Source organism: Chiloscyllium plagiosum, chromosome 20 (assembly GCF_004010195.1).
Source record: "Chiloscyllium plagiosum isolate BGI_BamShark_2017 chromosome 20, ASM401019v2, whole genome shotgun sequence".
Taxonomy (NCBI): domain Eukaryota; kingdom Metazoa; phylum Chordata; class Chondrichthyes; order Orectolobiformes; family Hemiscylliidae; genus Chiloscyllium; species Chiloscyllium plagiosum.
In genome coordinates, this window is record NC_057729.1 from 25102155 (window position 1) to 25120721 (window position 18567).

Genomic DNA, 18567 nt, shown 5'->3' on the forward strand with positions numbered 1-18567 from the left:
TTGTCAAATGCCTTACTAAAATCCATGTATACTACATCCACTGCTCTACCCTCATCCACATGCTTGGTCACCTCCTCGAAGAATTCAATAAGACTTGTAAGGCAAGACCTACCCTTCACAAATCCGTGCTGGCTGTCCCTAATCAAGCAGTGTCTTTTCAGATACTCATAAATCCTATCCCTCCGTACCCTTTCCATTACTTTGCCTACCACAGAAGTAAGACTAACAGGTCTGTAATTCCCGGGGTTATCCCTATTCCCTTTTTTGAACTGGGGCACAACATTCGCTACTCTCCAGTCCCCTGGTACCACTCCCGTTGCCAGTGAAGACGAGAAGATCATTGCCAACGGTACTGCAATTTCCTCTCTTGCTTCCCACATAATCCTAGGATATATCCCGTCAGGCCCGGGGGATTTGTCTATCCTCAAGTTGTTCAAAATGTCCAACACATCTTCCTTCCTAACAGGTATCTCTTCTAGCTTACCAGTCCATTTCACACTCTCCTCTTCTACAATTCGGTCCCTCTCGTTCGTAAATACTGAAGAGAAGTACTTGTTCAAGACCTCTCCTATCTCTTCCGACTCAATACACAGTCTCCCACTACTGTCCTTGATCGGACCTGCCCTCGTTCTCGTCATTCTCAGGTTTCTCACATACGCATAAAATGCCTTGGGGTTATCCTTGATCCTATCCGCCAACGATTTTTCATGCCCTCTCTTAGCTCTCCTACTCCCTTTCTTCAGGTCCCTTCTGGCTATCCTGTATCCCTCCACTGCTCTGTCTGAATCCTGTTTCCTCACCCTTATGTATGCCTCCTTCTTCCTCTTTACCAGACATTCAACCTCTCTCGTCAACCAAGGCTCCCTCACACGACCATTTCTTTCCTGCCTGACAGGTACATACATATCAAGGACACGTCGTATCTGTTCCTTGAAAAAGTTCCACATTTCCACGACATCCTTCCCTGACAGCCTATGCTCCCAACTTATGCTCCTCAGATCCTGTCTTACAGCATCGTATTTACCCTTCCCCCAATTGTAAAACCTACCCTGTTGGATGCACCTATCTCTCTCCATAACCAAGGTGAAAGTCACAGAATTGTGGTCACCATCATCAAAATGTTCTCCCACTAACAAGCTCACCACTTGTCCCGGTTCATTACCGAGTACCACATCCAATATGGCCTCCCCTCTGGTTGGACAATCTACATACTGCGTTAGAAAAGCTTCCTGGACACACTGCACAAACACCGCCCCATCCAATCTACTTGACCTAAAGAGCTTCCAATCAATATTTGGGAAGTTGAAGTCGCCCATGACTACGACCCTGTGGCTTCTGCACCTTTCCAAAATCTGTTTCCCAATCTGTTTCTCCACATCTCTGCTGCTATTGGGGGGCCTATAGTAAACACCCAACAAGGTGACTGCACCTTTCCTATTTCTGACTTCAGCCCATACTACCTCCAGAGGCAGATCCCCCTCAAATTTCCTTTCTGCAGCCGTTATACCATTTCTAATTAGCAATGCCACCCCCATCCTTTTTTCCCACTATAGTTGCCTATCTTCTGTCTCTCTCCCTTCTGAAACATTAGCTAGTTACATTAGCCATTTTCCAGTCCTCTGGGACCATCCCTAACTCCAGTGATTCTTGAAAGGTCACCATCAATGCCTGTATAATCTTCTCAACCATCTTCTTCCAAAATCTGGGATGAAGTCCATCCAATCTGGGTGAATTATCACTTTCAGACTTTTCAGCTTCCCCAGCACCTTCGCCTTAATGATGGCCACTACACTCACCTCTGCCCTTGAAGTTCTGGTGTGTTGCTGGTGTCTTCCACTGTGAAATGTACTGGGATATAGTTTTAAATCATACCATGGAATTTATCTTGAATTGGTAAAATCTGGAATTGAAACTAGTTTCATGGTCACTATTATTGAGACAATCATTATTTTGATTTAGAAAGAAAATATGCCTTCTTTATCAATTTTACCTACATGTGACCCCCGATCAAAATGAATGTGGATTGACTTTTAACTGCACTCTGAAACAGACTAGCAAACCACTGAGTTCAGAGGCAATTTGTGATGGACAACAAATACTGGCCTTGTCAGTGATTCTTACACCCAACAAAAGGATTCCTTTTATAACTTTTGACAACTGTAGCAGCAATGTCAATGTTTTAAAAATGCCTGAAATTTAATTTTTTAAAAATTATCAGATTTGTTCCACTTATTCTAACAAATATGGATCTCTATGAATGTTATTCTTTTATCAAGTGCAAAATTGATGAATTAAGTTAAAGTAAATACGAAATCACAGTTTATTAGACATATTGAAATCAATTCTTCTTCAGTTTAATTATTTCATTAAAAAATTAAGCTTGACATTTCAAAGAATTGTTTAACACCATCTTTCCAGGTATCTGGGTAAAATAATGAATAGGACCTTGTGTCAGAGAAAATATGCAACACACACTTTCCACTTTATGTATCAATTTAGTAGCTGTAGAAGTATTGAAACAGACTAAAAACTAAGAAACACAGTTTGAAATATGCAAATAAATAATTTGGATATTGACAGATTAAATTCAGCATAGGTTAATTTCAATTGTTAAATCAGCTTTTACAATGGGAAAAGAAATTTTAACTCTCAGCCAGAAAGTTAGTGGGACTGCTGATCCTCAATAATATTCTAACGGAAACAGCTTGGCAGATTGACCTGACAACATTTGGTCTCAAAGACTATCAGTCTAACAGTCACGCAAGTTGAGAGGTGCTGAGATTTCCATGGTTTAGAAGCATCCCAAATGTTTTCAAATAGCCTGGAAAGCACTCTTAATTCTCCCGGGTCCCAAGAAGATAAATTTTAAGTAGACCTGACAAGTTGTCCACTTGGTACAACCAAGTTTGATTGAACAATTCATCTGCTCACCAGCATCAGAGCACCAATGACACTATTGGGTCCTGATTTAAGTTAAGCAAGGGGAATCCGATAAATTGACCACAAAGAGAAGAGAGTCAAAAAGGGTGGCCATGGAAATAGCAGAAGTCAGGCAGCATCTGAGGAGCAGGAGAGTCAATGTTTTGGACATAAGTCCTTCATCAGGAATTCCTGATGAATTGTTTATGCCGGAAATGTTGACTCCCCTGCTCCTCGGATGCTGCCTGACCTGCTGTGCTTTTCCAGCACCACACTTTTGGACTCTGACTCTTCAGCATCCACAGCCCTCACTCTTTCCATGAAAAGAAAGTCTGATATAACCACACTTGGAATTTAAGATTAATTCCATGTGGCTGGAATTAAAATATTTCTTGTAGAATTGACGGTGACACAGAGAACATGCAAAATAAGATGCACTAATTATCCATAAAACAAAATTATGCAGATGCTAGAAATCTAAAACAAACACAGAATGCTGGAGAAACTCAACAGGTCTGGAAGCATCTGTGGAGAGATGGCAAATCTCCACAGGCATCCCCATCCTCCAATATGAGGGACCAAGCATATCAGTGTGAAAGACAAGGCTTATGCATTTGTAAAAAGTTCAGAGAATGCTGGAAAAACTTAGCATCTGGCAGAATCTGTAAAGTGAAACAGAGCTAATGTTTTGAGTCCATATGACTCCTCTTCAGAACCGAAGAGTCATACCAGACTTGAAACATCAACTCTGTTTCTTTCTCCACAGCTGCTTGCTGACCTGCTGAGTTTATCAAGCATTCTGTGTTTGTTGCAGTAACTATACAATTTTCTCCAGTGATTTTTTAAAATGCATTTTTAAGTATATTCTAAATCATTAAAAGGTAATCTATTTTGAAGAGAAATAAAGGAAACGTATAACTAATTCATATATTCAAATAGTTGTTTCTCATTGTCAATATTGTACATTAAATGAACAATTCCTACAGATACTTAATTCTATGTTATTGCCAATATCATCTCTAAATGTTTGAGGATAAATGTGCTTCCCTTAATTTGGTAACTTTAAGTGTCTATGTAATTTTTACTAACAAACTAGGGTAGCTGCTATAAAATTTTAATACAAATCGCACAAAATCATATTAAATCTTTAAAAGATTTATACATATTAGAGAAAAGATACCGACCAAGCATCACTTACGAGGACCAATTTTATGAATACACATTCTCAACTGAAAGCCTCAGCTGCTGTCATGTTTTGAAATTTCTAACATGTTTTTTCTTCAATTGAAGAAAAGAGGGAATGGTTTCCATAAAAGAAAGCCAAATATCAAACAGCATTCCAGTGATAATCAATGTCTTTATAATTATGTGACACCTGGCCTTTGACTATTACTGGATACTGCTATTTTGTGTTCCTATTCTGTATTCAACACTAAGGAATTGAAACAGATATACTGGCAAAACCCATGCTTGGAAACTTTCTCTCACGTAACCTGTGAACCGTGCACTCAGAAAAGACTTTTTAAATGATCTGCTTAGTCAGAAGATTTAGTTGAACCAGAAATGTTTTGGAAATGGAATGGAAATTTTAATTCAAACTTTTAACATGCTAAAATTCCTAATGCAAGCCCCACCCCCAAACACCCAATCAAAATCACACTGTTTGAAAATATCCTCAGTGATGATGTTATGACCACTTACCATTCCTAAACCTTGGCATCACCATAGTTGGCTTGTCAAGTGTAATTTATTTCAGTTGCATTTTATAGCATTGTGGACTCAACCTTATTCAGCATGGAAACAGACCTATCGGTCCACCTCGGCCATGCCGATCAGATACCCTAAATAAATCTAATCCAATTTGCCAGCATTTGGCCCATATCCCTTTAAACCCTTTCTATTCATAGACCCATCCAGATGCCTTTTAAATGTTGTAATTGTACCAGCCTCCACCACTTCCTCTGGCAGTTCATTCCATACACGCAGTACTTTCTGCATGAAAACGTTGTCCCTTAGTTCCTTTCAAACTCTTTTCCCTCTCACCATAAACCTATGCCCTCTAGTTCTGGACTCCCCCATCCTGGGAAAAAGACCTTGTCTATTTACCCTGTCCATGACCCTCATGATTTTCTAAACCTCCGAAAGGTCACCCTCAGCTTCTAACACTGCAGGGAAAACAGCCCCAGCCTATTCATCCTCTACCTATAGTTCACACCCTCCAATCCTGGCAACATCCTTGTAAATCCTTTACTGAACCCATTTACGTTTTGCAACATCCTTCCTATAGCAGAGAGATCAGAATTGCATTCAGTATTCCCAAAGTGGCCTAACCAATGTCCTGTACAGCTGCAACATGACCTCCTAACTCATATACTCAATGCACTGACCAATAAAGGCCAGCATACCAAATGCCTTCTTCATTATCTTATCTACCTGTGACTTCACTTTCAAAGAACTACAAACCTGCACTCCACGATCGCTTTGTTCAACAACACTCCAAGGTCCTTACTATACTTATGTCAATGTTCAGTAATCCACTCTCCCTCCCCAATGTCAGAATCTGAGCAATAGAGGGTAGATACTCCTCTTGGCCAATGGCATAAAACAGGTAAGACTGAATTATCAAAATTCTGAAGAAGAGTCATACTGGACTTGAACCTTAACTCTGTTTTCTCTCCATGGATGCTGCCAGTCCTGCAGAAGTTTGCCAGCACTTTCTGTTTTCATTTCTAAATTATTAGACACTACTTGTAATGAGCAATTAAGTCAATACCATCCATTTTGTGCCATGAGTCCAAGTTATATCCATAAATTCTAGATGTTTCAGAGCTGCTTACCTGGACAAGGCAATCTCTGATTTCTGCCGAGCAATAGCTGCTGCCCTTTGCGCCCCCTCCATGCTTCTTTCCACCTTCTCTCTCAGCTTGTTGGTCCTCAGTGGTATCAGGTGCTTCTTCTTGCCCTTGACCAGCACGTTGTTCTTGTACTTGCCCTCTTCCTTGTTGCCATCTGGGAAGGTGGTGCAGCCATAGCCATGCCTTAGATTGTCATGCCACTCACCCTCGTACTTGAGGCCACTTGACCTCTCACTGACCCCATATCCCGAGCGCTTGTCATTCTTCCACTCGCCCATGTAGCTCTCAGTCGTGGTGGCATCAATGTCGGACTCGACAGGTGGGAAGTCATCGCCACCTTCGCCCAGGCTGACAGTCGAGTTGGCATCACTGGCAGCTGAGCTGAGTCCAGCATCACTCCTGAGAAAGCTGATTTTGCTCCTCTGACTGGACAGGGAGCTCTTGGACTCGCTCTTCCTCAGCTTGCCGAGCAGTGAGCTCCGCCGGAACAGACCCTTCTTCTTAGGTTTTTGCTCAGCATCACCAGCACTCTGGAGGCTCAGGGCGAACCCTCCACGGCTCGGTCCGATGGTGGAGGCAGAGGCAGAGGCTGAGGCAGCAGCAGAGGGGGTGGTCAAAGTCAGAGAGTCAGCTGGTGGCTCGAGTTGCAGCACAGCTCCATTACTGTGCTCACTACGAAGGGAGGTGAGCGAGGTCCTCAATGGTGAGCGGATCATGGTGGCCATACCATAGGGAACACTTTGGCGCACTCCATAGCCATGTCGCATTCCCCCTGTAAATTGGCCTTGGTATGTACCTAGAAACATAACCAGAAAATAAACATCCATTAATAATCCTAAACAATTATCACCACACTAGTGTAAATCATCTGAATAGACAGCTGTGGTTGAGGCTGATGTCTGGTTGTTGCTACTTGTGAATCCTCACATTTAACACTTCTAAAATAGTTCACGAGCTGTAGAAGTTTGTAGTATAAACTGAGAAAATAAATGGCACTATATAAATGCAAGTTCTTTATGTAACTCAATACAAAGTTAGGTTCTAAAATAAAGACATGATCCAAAATAAAATCTTTGATTAACCACAATTAAAGTGTGTTATCACAGTACTGGTCTCCACGTAGGATATGGAAGCATTGAAGATGATACATACCAAAGATTTATATGGAGAAACCAAAACTGAGAGGTTACAACAATCAGGAAATACTGAAGGCTAGGGCTTATGATATCTAGCAAAGAGGGGGCTTACATAAAACATATATCTAGAATGATAAAAGGATCTGATATGCTTGACATACATACAATGTTTATGATTATGAGTCGAAGTGGTACATGCCTATGAATCAAAGTAGGGAATTCAGAGGAAAAACCTTACAAAAAGAGTGGTAAGAACACATATAGGCAAACACTTATGTGCAAGGGCAAGCTAGATAACTACATGAGGAAGAAAAGAACAGAAGGATATACTGATAGGTAAAAGGAAGCAATGATTGTGCAAAGCATAGACTAAAACATGTGGATGCTAGATGCTGGAGATCTAAAACAAACCATTCTGAGGAAGGGCTCAAAATGTTAACAGTTTTCTCTCCTCATGTGCTGCCAGACCTGCTGAGTTTCTGTTTTTTGTTTGTTGAAGCATTGACTAGTGGGGCTTAATTGCCTGTTTCTCAGTACCATAAATCATATGGCCCAATTTCACAGCACTGACAGCAGATCTCAAAGAAAGTTGCCAGCATAGATTTCTCCTTTGCTAACATTTAAATCAGGCACCAAGGGGATCTCCAGAGGTACAACACTAAGGATGTCATTCAATCATATTTAAGAATTTTAACGGGATAGAAAACCACAGAAATGAATACACTCTTATCATTCAGGTACAAATATTTAGTAAAAAAAAGCTGATGCTAACTTGATTAAAAAGTGTTTTAAAAAGTCATAGGAGATTGCTATAGGATGAAGAAGATGAATAAGACAGAGTAGGCATTGGAACATTGATAAGTCATGTCAATGTTAATAGTTACAAGCTTATTATCACATGTAAACATAAATGTAAAATCAGCACTATCATTTCAAAACACAAATAGAAGGGGTACAAAAATTTGTATGGGACCCAAATCCAAAAATGCAAATGAGAATAATAACTGAAAAAACTAGAAATACTCTAGTCTGTCACAAGGCAACATGATCACCTTATGTCAGTAAAAGAGGCAAATCTTCTGCTTTTTATTATACCTTCTTTGTTACTCCTGAACTTGGTAGCTCTTCAAAAGGTAAGCACATAGACATCACCAATTTTTACATCATTGAAAACTGATATGCACGGGCTGGCCCACTCTCCACCCGAAGTTTAAGTTGCAGGCAATCACATCAGGTGGGAGAAAGATTAGATGAGTTACGACTTAATTTCGATTGGCATTCACAAAGGTAAAATCAAGGCCTATGAATCATTTGCTTAGTCCAAAGTGTTAGTTGTCCCGACAGTGCCTGATACAAACACTACAATGTTTCCAATACTGTAGTCAATTTGACAAAAGGCTGTGATTTCTTATAGACTTCAACAAGTCAGGTTTTAGGCCTAAATGCTATTTAAAAAAGAAAACAAGATCAATGTACTTTTGGATTGAAGTTCATTTAAATGACGAGCTTAATTAAAAAGCCTGTTTACCTTGGCAAATGCTGGAAAAGTTACACCAATTGCAAAAGTGAAATAAGTTGCAAAATTTAAAAACACAATGATGATTCTAAAACTGTCAACTTAAGAACAGGAACAAAGGAGATCCTGATGATTGGCTGATATATCTCTTTGTCATGAGAATGAATACTTAATTAATAAAAGATCATGTGACAGACTTTAGGGCAGCAAAATGCCCAAATAACTGGATGTCCTTGACATTTACCCACAAACGTTTAAGATATTAATCATGCGATAGGTGGTGATTCCATTAAACACAAAACTAATTTTTGAAACCTACACATGGTACACATATATCTTTAGGGATTAAAAGACTGAGCTGAAGATCTGTCTGTAGCTCCCTAACAATGTCATGCTACAGTCAACCAATAAGATTTATGAAGAGCAGCAATATCTAGAGAAAGTTCTGGTTTTCATGCAATGACATTAGTAAGGCTGAATAGTCACCGAGGTAGAATTTCTTTCTTACCCAGCTATGAAAAACAGGCTGCACTGGAATCAATGGAATTGCCCAGCAAGTGAGTACTATAACCAATGTTGATCATATTTGAACATTTTACCCCACTGCTCAAGACCAATCTCTATCCTTCTTCCTTTTTTTGAAAAATTTAGGTGGTGAACACATCCTAAGCATGTTTGGCACAGCATAATGCAATGCCAGTACCTTGAGCTATCCTTTCTGGACAATTTTTAAAAATGGAAAACTCCTCAAAGCATTTTAAAACTGTACTTTGCAGCAGATTTATTTTGATCATAGAATCATTACTAAAATTCCCAAAATACTGCATTTTGTTATTTCAGTTTATTATTTTCACAGTTTTTATTTTTTAATATAAACTGGATAGTAAAAGTATCAGAAGTAACTTAAAATGCAATACACCAACAATGTATAGGTGACTGAAAGTGAGGAAGAATTTGCATTTACACAGCATCTTCAATTATCTCAGGATGTCCTAAAGTGTTTTACAACTTAAGTAATTCTTGAAGTATCACAGAAACATAGTAAAACATAGAAAATAGAAGCAGGAGTAGGCTATATAACCGTTCAAAACTGCACTGCCATTCATTATACTGTAATCATGGCTGATCATTTAACTCAAATCTGTTCTTATTTTTACACCATATCCTTTGATCTCTTTAACCCCAAATGTAATATCTATCTTCTTCTTGAAATCCCACAACTTTTGGTCTCGACTGCTATCTGTGCTAGTGAATTCCACAGGCTCACCACTCTCTGGGTGAAGACATTTCGCTTCATCTCAGTCCTGAATGCTTAACCTCATATTCTTGGACTATAACCCCTGGTTCTAGACTTGACCCATCATTAGGAACATCCTTCCTCCATCTACCCTCTCTAGACCCATTTAATTTTATAGGTTTCTCCAAGATTCCCTCCTCATCCTCCTGAACTCTAGCAAATATAATCCTAACCAATTCAACCCCTTCTCTTACATCTGTGCTGCCATCCCAGGAATCAGTGCAGTAATCCTTCAATGTTTTCCCTCTGATATCAAGAACATGCTTCCTCCAATAAGAACACCAAAACTGCACACAATGTTCTGGGTGTAGTCTCACTTAGACCCTGGTTAATTGCAGCAATCCCAACTCCTATACTCAATTCTCTCACTGCAAAGGCCAACATACCATTTACCTTCATGATCTCCTGCTGCACCTGCATGCTTACCCTCAGTGACTTGTGGTCTTATAGTGTATTCCCCTTTCTCAATTTATGGCAAGATAATAATCAACCTTCCTGTATTTGCTCCCAAAATAGAAAACCTCACAATCACATTATATTGCATCAGCCCACTCACTCAGTTGTCTAAATCACACCAAAGGATCTCTGCATCCTCTTCCCAGCTCACCCTCCCATCCAATTTTACATTAATACAATTTGTCCAAAATTGCAGGTAATGATTTAGATGAGAGAACTAAATGTATATTGTGAATAGCTGCAGTCCTAGTACTGATACCTGCAGTACACCACTAATCACTACTGCTATCCAGCAAAAGATATGTTAATTCCTGCTCTTTGTTTCCTGTCTACTAACCAATTTTCTATCCAGCTCATCTCATTGTCACCAAGCCCATGTGCTTTATTTTTATATACTCATCTCTTATGTGCAGCTTTGTAAAAAGCCTTCTGCAATGCAAATTTGCTCACAAGCTCCCACAAACAGCAATAACAATAACCAGATAATAAAAGTTTGTGAGAAGATTTGTAGCTCGGGTGCTCGTTGTCGTGGTTCTGTTCGCCGAGCTGGGAACTTGTGTTGCAGACGTTTCGTCCCCTGTCTAGGTGACATCCTCAGTGCTTGGGAGCCTCCTGTGAAGCGCTTCTGTGATGTTTCCTCCGGCATTTAAAGTGATTTGTATTTGCCACTTCCAGTTATCAGTTCAAGCTGTCCGCTGCAGTGGCTGGTATATTGGGTCCAGGTCGATGTGCTAATTGATTGAATCTGTGGATGAATGCCATGCCTCTAGGAATTCCCTGGCTATTCTCTGTTTGGCTTGTCCTACAATAGTAGTGTTGTCCCAGTCGAATTCATGTTGCTTGTCATCTGAGTGTGTGGCTACTAAGGATAGCTGGACGTGTCGTTTCATGGCTAGTTGGTGTTCATGGATGCGGATCGTTAGCTGTCATTCTGTTTGTCCTACGTAGTGTTTTGTGCAGTCCTTGCATGGGATTTTGTAACTAGTGTACAAAATCCAATGCAAGGACTGCACAAAACAATACACAGGACAAACAGGAAGACAGCTAATGATCTGCATCCATGAACACCAACTAGCAATGAAACGACACAACCAGCTATCCTTAGTAGCCACACACTTAGATGACAAGCAACATGAATTCGACCGGGGCAACACTACTATTGTAGGACAAACCAAACAGAGAATAGCCAGGGAATTCCTAGAGGCATGGCATTCATCCACAGATTCAATCAATAAGCACATCGACCTGAACCCAATATACCGGCCACTGCAGCAGACAGCTGGAACTGAGAACCGGAAGCGGGAGATACAAATCACTTTAAATGCCGGAGGAAACATCAGAGAAGTGCTTCACAGGAGGCTCCCAAGCACTGAGGATGTCACCTAGACAGGGGACGAAACGTCTGCAACACAAATTCCCAGCTCGGCGAACAGAACCACAACAATAACCAGATAATATTTTAATGATGTTAATTTACATTTCCTAATCAACCTGTTATTACACACCTCTAGAGCAGGCCTTCTGGTTCAGAGGTAGAGACACTACAACTGCACCACAACAAACCTTAAATGATGTTGATGATGGAAAGAATTTGACCAATAGAACAGAATGCCTTTGCTCTTCCTCAAATATATATTGTATATGTAATATGGAATCATTTATATCCACTTGAGGGAAAAGGTAGGACTTCACTTTAAAGTTTCATCCAAAAATAATTTCCAAAACTGCAGTACTCACTCCCCCAGTAATGGACCAAAGTCCGAACTTAGATTACGTATGCAAATCCCTGGAATTGGATTTGAACCCACAGTATTCCAACTCAGAGCAATTACAACCAACTTGAAAAGTGTGACACCTGAACGATTTTAGCACATTAAGGAATTCTACATCAAAGAAAACTGATTGTAGAGATAGTCTCTCGTGTTCCCAACATGGAAGCTGTATAACTGGGTTTTGATCATTGCATTGGTATTTTTAAAATTTAAGTTTGTTTATTTGTTGCCTGACTTGGAAGGTTTTGTAGCAGCTCTGATGCAAAACAATTCAAAACTGTGTCAGGTTTTGAAACTAAATATAATTATACATTAGCAATGATATTAACAAGTATTTAATGGATAATAAAATAGCATTTGTTATTTGCCTAATGCCAAAAGTGTAAAACTAAAAAACATCGGCAAGAAGTACTTTAGTCATTGTTAAGTCCCTAAATTAGTTAATACATTATTCATTGTGGCTTTCAGCTTATGAATTTTCAGGACACAGAATTTTTAACCCTGGCAAAATGAAAATGTAGGTATCAGATTGTTTGGGAATTAGACAGCCCTTAGGTAATCCACACTCATCTTTACCAATAACTGTACACTGACTTCAGAATGCCATACGGTATATATGACTTACAGATCGATCTATGGAGAGGTTTTTAATCTTGTTAAAATATATGTGAATAATCTTGTTAAAATATATGTGAATAATTTTTAGGAAATACATTGTATATACTGCAGTGTAATTTTGCAGCTAAGATTTGCAGTGTGGGTTGTTTGTTACTATGGGAACCAGGCAGCATCTCTGGCAACATCACTTTGGTACAGATAGAATAGAAAGCAAGATGTTAAATTGTTTTCGAAGTTAGAATGCTTCATTAATTTAGACACAATTACACAGGGAAACTAATATACAATATGTTTTATATATTTTATAACAAGTATAACAGTAAAATATAGGGTAGGTAGGTCAGTTTGATCTTCATAGGATAAAAGGTCAGCACAACATCGAGGGCCTAACAGCCTGTACCTGTGCTATACTGTTCTATGCTTTAGTAATATATAATGCCAGATAATTAAAGTGTTCCAATTAAAAAAATGTACAGCATGCAAAGAACAATACAACATGGGAACAGGCCCTTCGGCCCACCAAGCCTGCGCCGATTCCTGCGCCTTATTTAGATTCACTACTTATTGCCCATGTGCAGTTTCTATCCCACTGTTTGTCTCCTATTCATGTGTTTAGCAAGATACACTTTAAATGTTTCTAATGTGACTGCTTTCACCACCTCCACTGGCAGTGCGATCCAGGCATCCACCACCTCTGTGAAAAACTTTCCCGCACTTCTCCTCTAAAGGTTTCCCCTCTCACCTTGAACCTGTAGCCTCGTGTAGTTGACCTTTCCACCCTGAGAAAGACCAATTACAAGGCTATCTACCTTATCTATGCCTCTATCAGGCTGCTCCTTAGCCTCGCTCTTTCCGGTGAAAACAATTGAGATTTATCCAACTTCTCCTCATGATTAAAATACTCCAGATCAGGCAACATCCTAGCAAACCTTCCCTGCACCCTTTCCAAAACATTCACATCCTTCTGGTAGAGATCTGTGAATCTGTGTACTCATTTAATATGTATTCATGAGTAATGTTTCTTTTCCTCTGCAATAATTTCAATGGAAGAAATAGAAATCTTGCCACCAATTAGTTTAATCAAAATCTAATGCTGGATATTTTGATTCTGATTGGAGATTAACAACAGTATAATAATTTTTCTGAATTTCTGCTATTTCTCCAATGTGAAAATTAATTGTGGACATGAACTCAATTGGTACATTTTCAATTGAAGTGCTAATTTCGATAATGTTGACTGTAATAATTAGATAGGAAAAAATTATTTGAGATAATTAGATCGGAATGTGTTTCATTTGGAGTCCAATAACACCTTTTTTTTCAGATTAGAATCCTTTTGAAAACTGACGATACTTGTTAAAATGTTACTGGTTATTCATTAACTTTAAGAATGAATGTTCAATTTCCAAAACATTTATCCAATTATCCAAAACATAATTTTACTAAATCAATCATGCTTCAAATGGAGGAATCATTTGTAACATCAATCCAATTAAAGGTACTTATAAATATCCAGTTAAGGTTAAAAGTTCTATCTTGGAATATAATTCTGATTATCTGAAGAAATTAATTTTTCATTTTACACAATATGTGTAAATGCATTACATTTTCCAAAAATGAAGCCTAGGTCAAAAAGAAGATTGAGATAAAAGAGAAAATACCTATCATAATTTAAACAACAGGCTGCAAATTTGGTGAACAGATAGACAACTGTTGTTGCAAAAATATTCCTTCCTATTAAGTTAATAATTATACTGACAAGGCCCAAGAAAGTCTGCAGAAAATATAAATTCAGTTGGTTGCAAATTACAGCAGCTGCTGGATTGTTTGTCTTCTTGCGGGATCATATTGTTAAATAAACTTTTAGATATGTTTTGAGAATATGTTTTTATCTTCAAATAGGAAACAGAGTCAGTCAATACTTGCATTCCAGAGGTAGCGAGAGGAGATCCTTCAGGGATTGCATGATTGGACAGCTGCTAATTTAGTACCTATTTTTAAAAAGGGAATCAGAGCCAGGTAATTACAGACAACTTACTTTAATATGAATGATTACATTTAGTGTGCATGGACTTCATAAAAGCCTTTGACACGGTACCATGTGGGAGATTAGTGGAGAAGGCTAATGGGGATTTAAATGATGGAAAGACAGCAAACTGGATTAAAAACTGTGAGAAGGGAAAAAAACAGACTAGTTCTTATCAGTTTTGTTTGTTATAGTTGGAAATGAGTAGTCATATCCCTGAAGTTCAAATTTGGGCCACATCTGCTCAATCTGTGTACAATGATTTAGATGTAGGCCAAGAGAAAGTTGAAATCTGCACATCACATCAAAATAGATTTGGTTGAGTCTTTAGAAGACAAAAGAAAACAGCAAAGGATTATTGATGAGCAAATGTGTGTAAAAAAAATTAGGTGGAATTCAATATCAATGATTGTGGTTTAATGTGTCTTGGAAAAAATAAGTTGTGTTAAGTAAATTTTAAATGCAGGTATGTTTGATGCTTTGGACAAACGAAGACGCGTTGGAGTGCAATTTCACAGAAATTAAAAACAACGTCTCAGGTTTTGATAAGTATCTTTTAAAAAGCAATTCAGGTTCTTTGTTTTAAAATGAATTAGCAAAAGGGTCCTCGTTAGTAATATCCCAACTACTAAAAAGGTTTGTTCCACCTAACCTATTTTATCCATTCATTACTAGAGACATTCATCATACTTTATCTCAAGTGTCTGTACCTTTTCTTTACCATAGAGTGCAAAACTGTCCACAAAACTCCATAATTTTTTTAAGGTTTTGTATAGGTTTATCATTACCTCGTGGTTTTAATATTCTCAAGAACAATTTGCCGCCACAAATTAAATACTGGCACAATGGTTGGGCTGAATGGCTCGTATTCATGCTGCAACTGCATGAGTATGTATGGTTGCTAGAAGAAACGTGGGGATCAAAACTTACTTCCTTAATATTGACACTTTTTTTTTGAAAATGTCAGCCAGGTGTCTGATATTCCTCATTTACATGCTAATGGCCAAATTATGTTACTGAAAGACTGACAGCCAAAGGTATGGTTCCTCTTCTCCCAAAATGTTGTGCACACATGGTTTTGTTTGTAAGAACACATGTCATTTCCTTAAATCTAAATTTGCAAAACCAAGAAGGACTTAATGTGTGCAACTGTACTATTGGGGCTTTAAACAATTGCAACTGCAGTTTACCAGAAATGTTTCCCTCTGCTTGTCATGCTAGCACTACCTTAACAATAGTGCATTAACTCACAGGGCTCTGAAGACAAATGTGATGAATGTCAGCTAGTGAAAAGCCTACCCCTCTGGGCTTCTCTTGAAAGGAAGATTGATTAGTGATCAACAGTACCCTCCGTGGAGTACTGTGGACCTGAGTCAGAGTCAGGTGTTAGATTACCAAATCTGCTAAAAAGCATGGACTTAGTTCTTAATGTTCACCACTGACACAGAAACAGCACAGAAGCAGACCCTTCAGCCCAACTATGATCCCAAACTAAACTAATCCCATTTATCTGCGCTTGGCCTACATACCCCAAACATTTCTTATTCATGTACTTATCTAAATGTCTTTTAACCGTTGCAACTGTACCCATATTCACCACTTTTCCTGGAGGTTCATTCCACACACAAACCATTCTATATAAAAAAATCTGCCTCTCATGTCTTTTTTTAAATCTTTCTCCTCTCACCTTAAAGATATGACCCGTCATCTTGAAATACCCATCCCCAGGGAAAAGATACCTGCCATTATCTATATCTCTCACGATTTTATAAATTTCTATAAGCTCATCTATCAACCTCCGATGCTCCAGCGGAAAAATGTCCCAGCCTCTCCTTATAACTCATCTCTCCATCCTGGTACATCTCTTCTGAACACTCTCTAGCTTAATAATATCCTTCATCGAACAGGGCGACTAGAATTGAACACAGTACACCAGAAGAGGCCTCACTGATGTCCTCTACAACTTTAACATAATGTCCCAACTCCTGTACTCAAAGATCTGAGCATTGAATGCAAGTGTGCTAAATGCTTTATTCAACGCTTTCTGTGATTCAAACTTCAAAGAATTTTGTCCCTGAACCCCTATGTCTCTCTGTTCTGTGACCAAATGCCCTACTTTTAATTGCATAAGTCCTGCCCTTGCTTGTTTTACCAAAATGCAATACTTGCATTTATCCAAACTAAGTTCCATCTGACTGACCCTCTTCAGCCCACGGATTTCCTGGAACCATGCTGACCCCTGAGGAGATCCCAATTACCTCCACTGCAAATTATGCTTGAGAAACTAAAAAATGTCAATGCTCCCAAAGTGGGGATGGGACCCCAATGGGGTTGCAAGCTCTGATCAAGTGATAACAGCTACGCTCCCTTTGTAACATGCTTCTGCTCTCCAAGTTCTCACCGAGGGGCATTAACAATTATCAAGCCTCAAGATGAGAATATAATGGGAAAAGTTTGGGAAGCATAAGTGACAAGAAAAAACATGACCTTCTGTGACCCATGTTTGCATGCACTAGTTCACACAGTAGAGATAGGAATTATTTCCCTTTAAACGACTGAGACCTATTTCCTCCACAAAGCTTCTAGATATATATTTTAAATCTGATAACTTCTGTTGCTTAACAATGCACTGTGCACACGTGTGTCGAGTCAAGTCACAAATCTTTTCCCCCACACTAACCTTCTTGAAGACAGAAATTGTAAAATGAAAAATAAATCTTTAGTCCACATTCAGTTCTGTTACTCGTGGTACATGTTGATACAGTTACCATGACGACCGAGTGAAAAAAAATCACAAATATTGTCGAACTCGCGGCCAGGAAAAAACGACGAAAAGCAAACAACTGGTTTTCCCAGGAAATAAACCACACGTTAAAAATAATATAGACGTTGAGTATGGTCCAAAAAATGCCATTTAGGAAAATATAAATGTAATCCTTTGGAGTCTTTTGGCATAAATCTTTTAGAATCTTTTGATTTATGATCTTTTAGAGTCTTTTGATATAAAATGATCTTAGAGCCTTTTGATATAAAATGATATTTTAGAGTCTTTTGATATAAAATGATCTTTTAGAGTCTTTTGATATAAAATGATATTACAGCCTTTTGATATAAAATGATATTTTAGAGTCCTTTGATATAAAATGATATTTTAGAGTCTGTTGGCATAAAATGATTTTTTTTTGGAGTCTTTTGGTATAAAATGATTGTTTTACAGTATTTTAGTAGAAAATTATTTTTCAGAGTCTTTTGGTATAAAATGATTTTTTTAGAGTCTTTTGGTATAAAATGATTTTTTTAGAGTCTTTTGGTATAAAACGATTGTTTACGGTTTGGTATAAAATGATTTTTCAGAGTCTTTTGATATAAAGTGATATTTTAGAGTCTGTTGGCATAAAATTGATCTTTTAGAGTTTCTTTGGTGTAAGATGAGTTGTGGTGTCTGTAGTTAAATCCTGATTAAACTGTTAATAATGTTGCTGATAACAAGGCGGTCAGGGTCTTACCTCCATCCGCGTATTTCTCGGTGCCGTAACCGTCCTGGAGGCCGTTATTCCAGGTGCCCTCATACCTGGCGCCGCTGGCCTGGCTCTGCCTGAGCCCGTACCTGCCCTTGAAGCCGTGGGTCCACTCGCCCTTGTAGACCCAGCGGCCCTTGGTCTCCGAGCCCAGGCCGTGCCTCTTGCCCTGGGACCAGTAACCCTGGTAGGTGTTGCCGCTGGGCCAGGTGTAGACGCCGACCACCTCGAAGCCGTAGTTCCAGGAGCCCGCGTACTCGCCCTGGCCCTTGGGTCCGGTGCAGATGCCGTGGCCGTGAGCCTTGCCGCCCTCCCAGCCTCCGCAGTACGCCCCGCCATCGTCGAAGTCAAAGCGTCCTCCGCTCATGCATGAAACGGGGGGGTGGGGTGCCGCCCCCCGGGGGGGATCACAGGGAGAAAAAAAAATACTAAAAAATATAATTTAAAAAGCGCC

At 39.1% G+C, this 18567-nt stretch overlaps 1 protein-coding gene across 1 annotated transcript in view; it reads right to left on the reverse strand.

Moving 5' to 3' along the window:
- Positions 1-18561, reverse strand: part of jph2 (junctophilin 2) — a 103781-nt gene extending 85220 nt beyond the window's left edge. Inside the window, exons 1-2 of the mRNA XM_043710295.1 lie at positions 18102-18561; positions 5757-6570 (exon numbers count right to left, since the gene is read on the reverse strand). Coding sequence (XP_043566230.1) covers positions 5757-6570; positions 18102-18480 — 1193 coding nt within the window. The 5' untranslated portion in view covers positions 18481-18561. The remainder of the gene's footprint in view (positions 1-5756; positions 6571-18101) is intronic.
- Between the last annotated feature and the right edge of the window lie 6 nt (positions 18562-18567).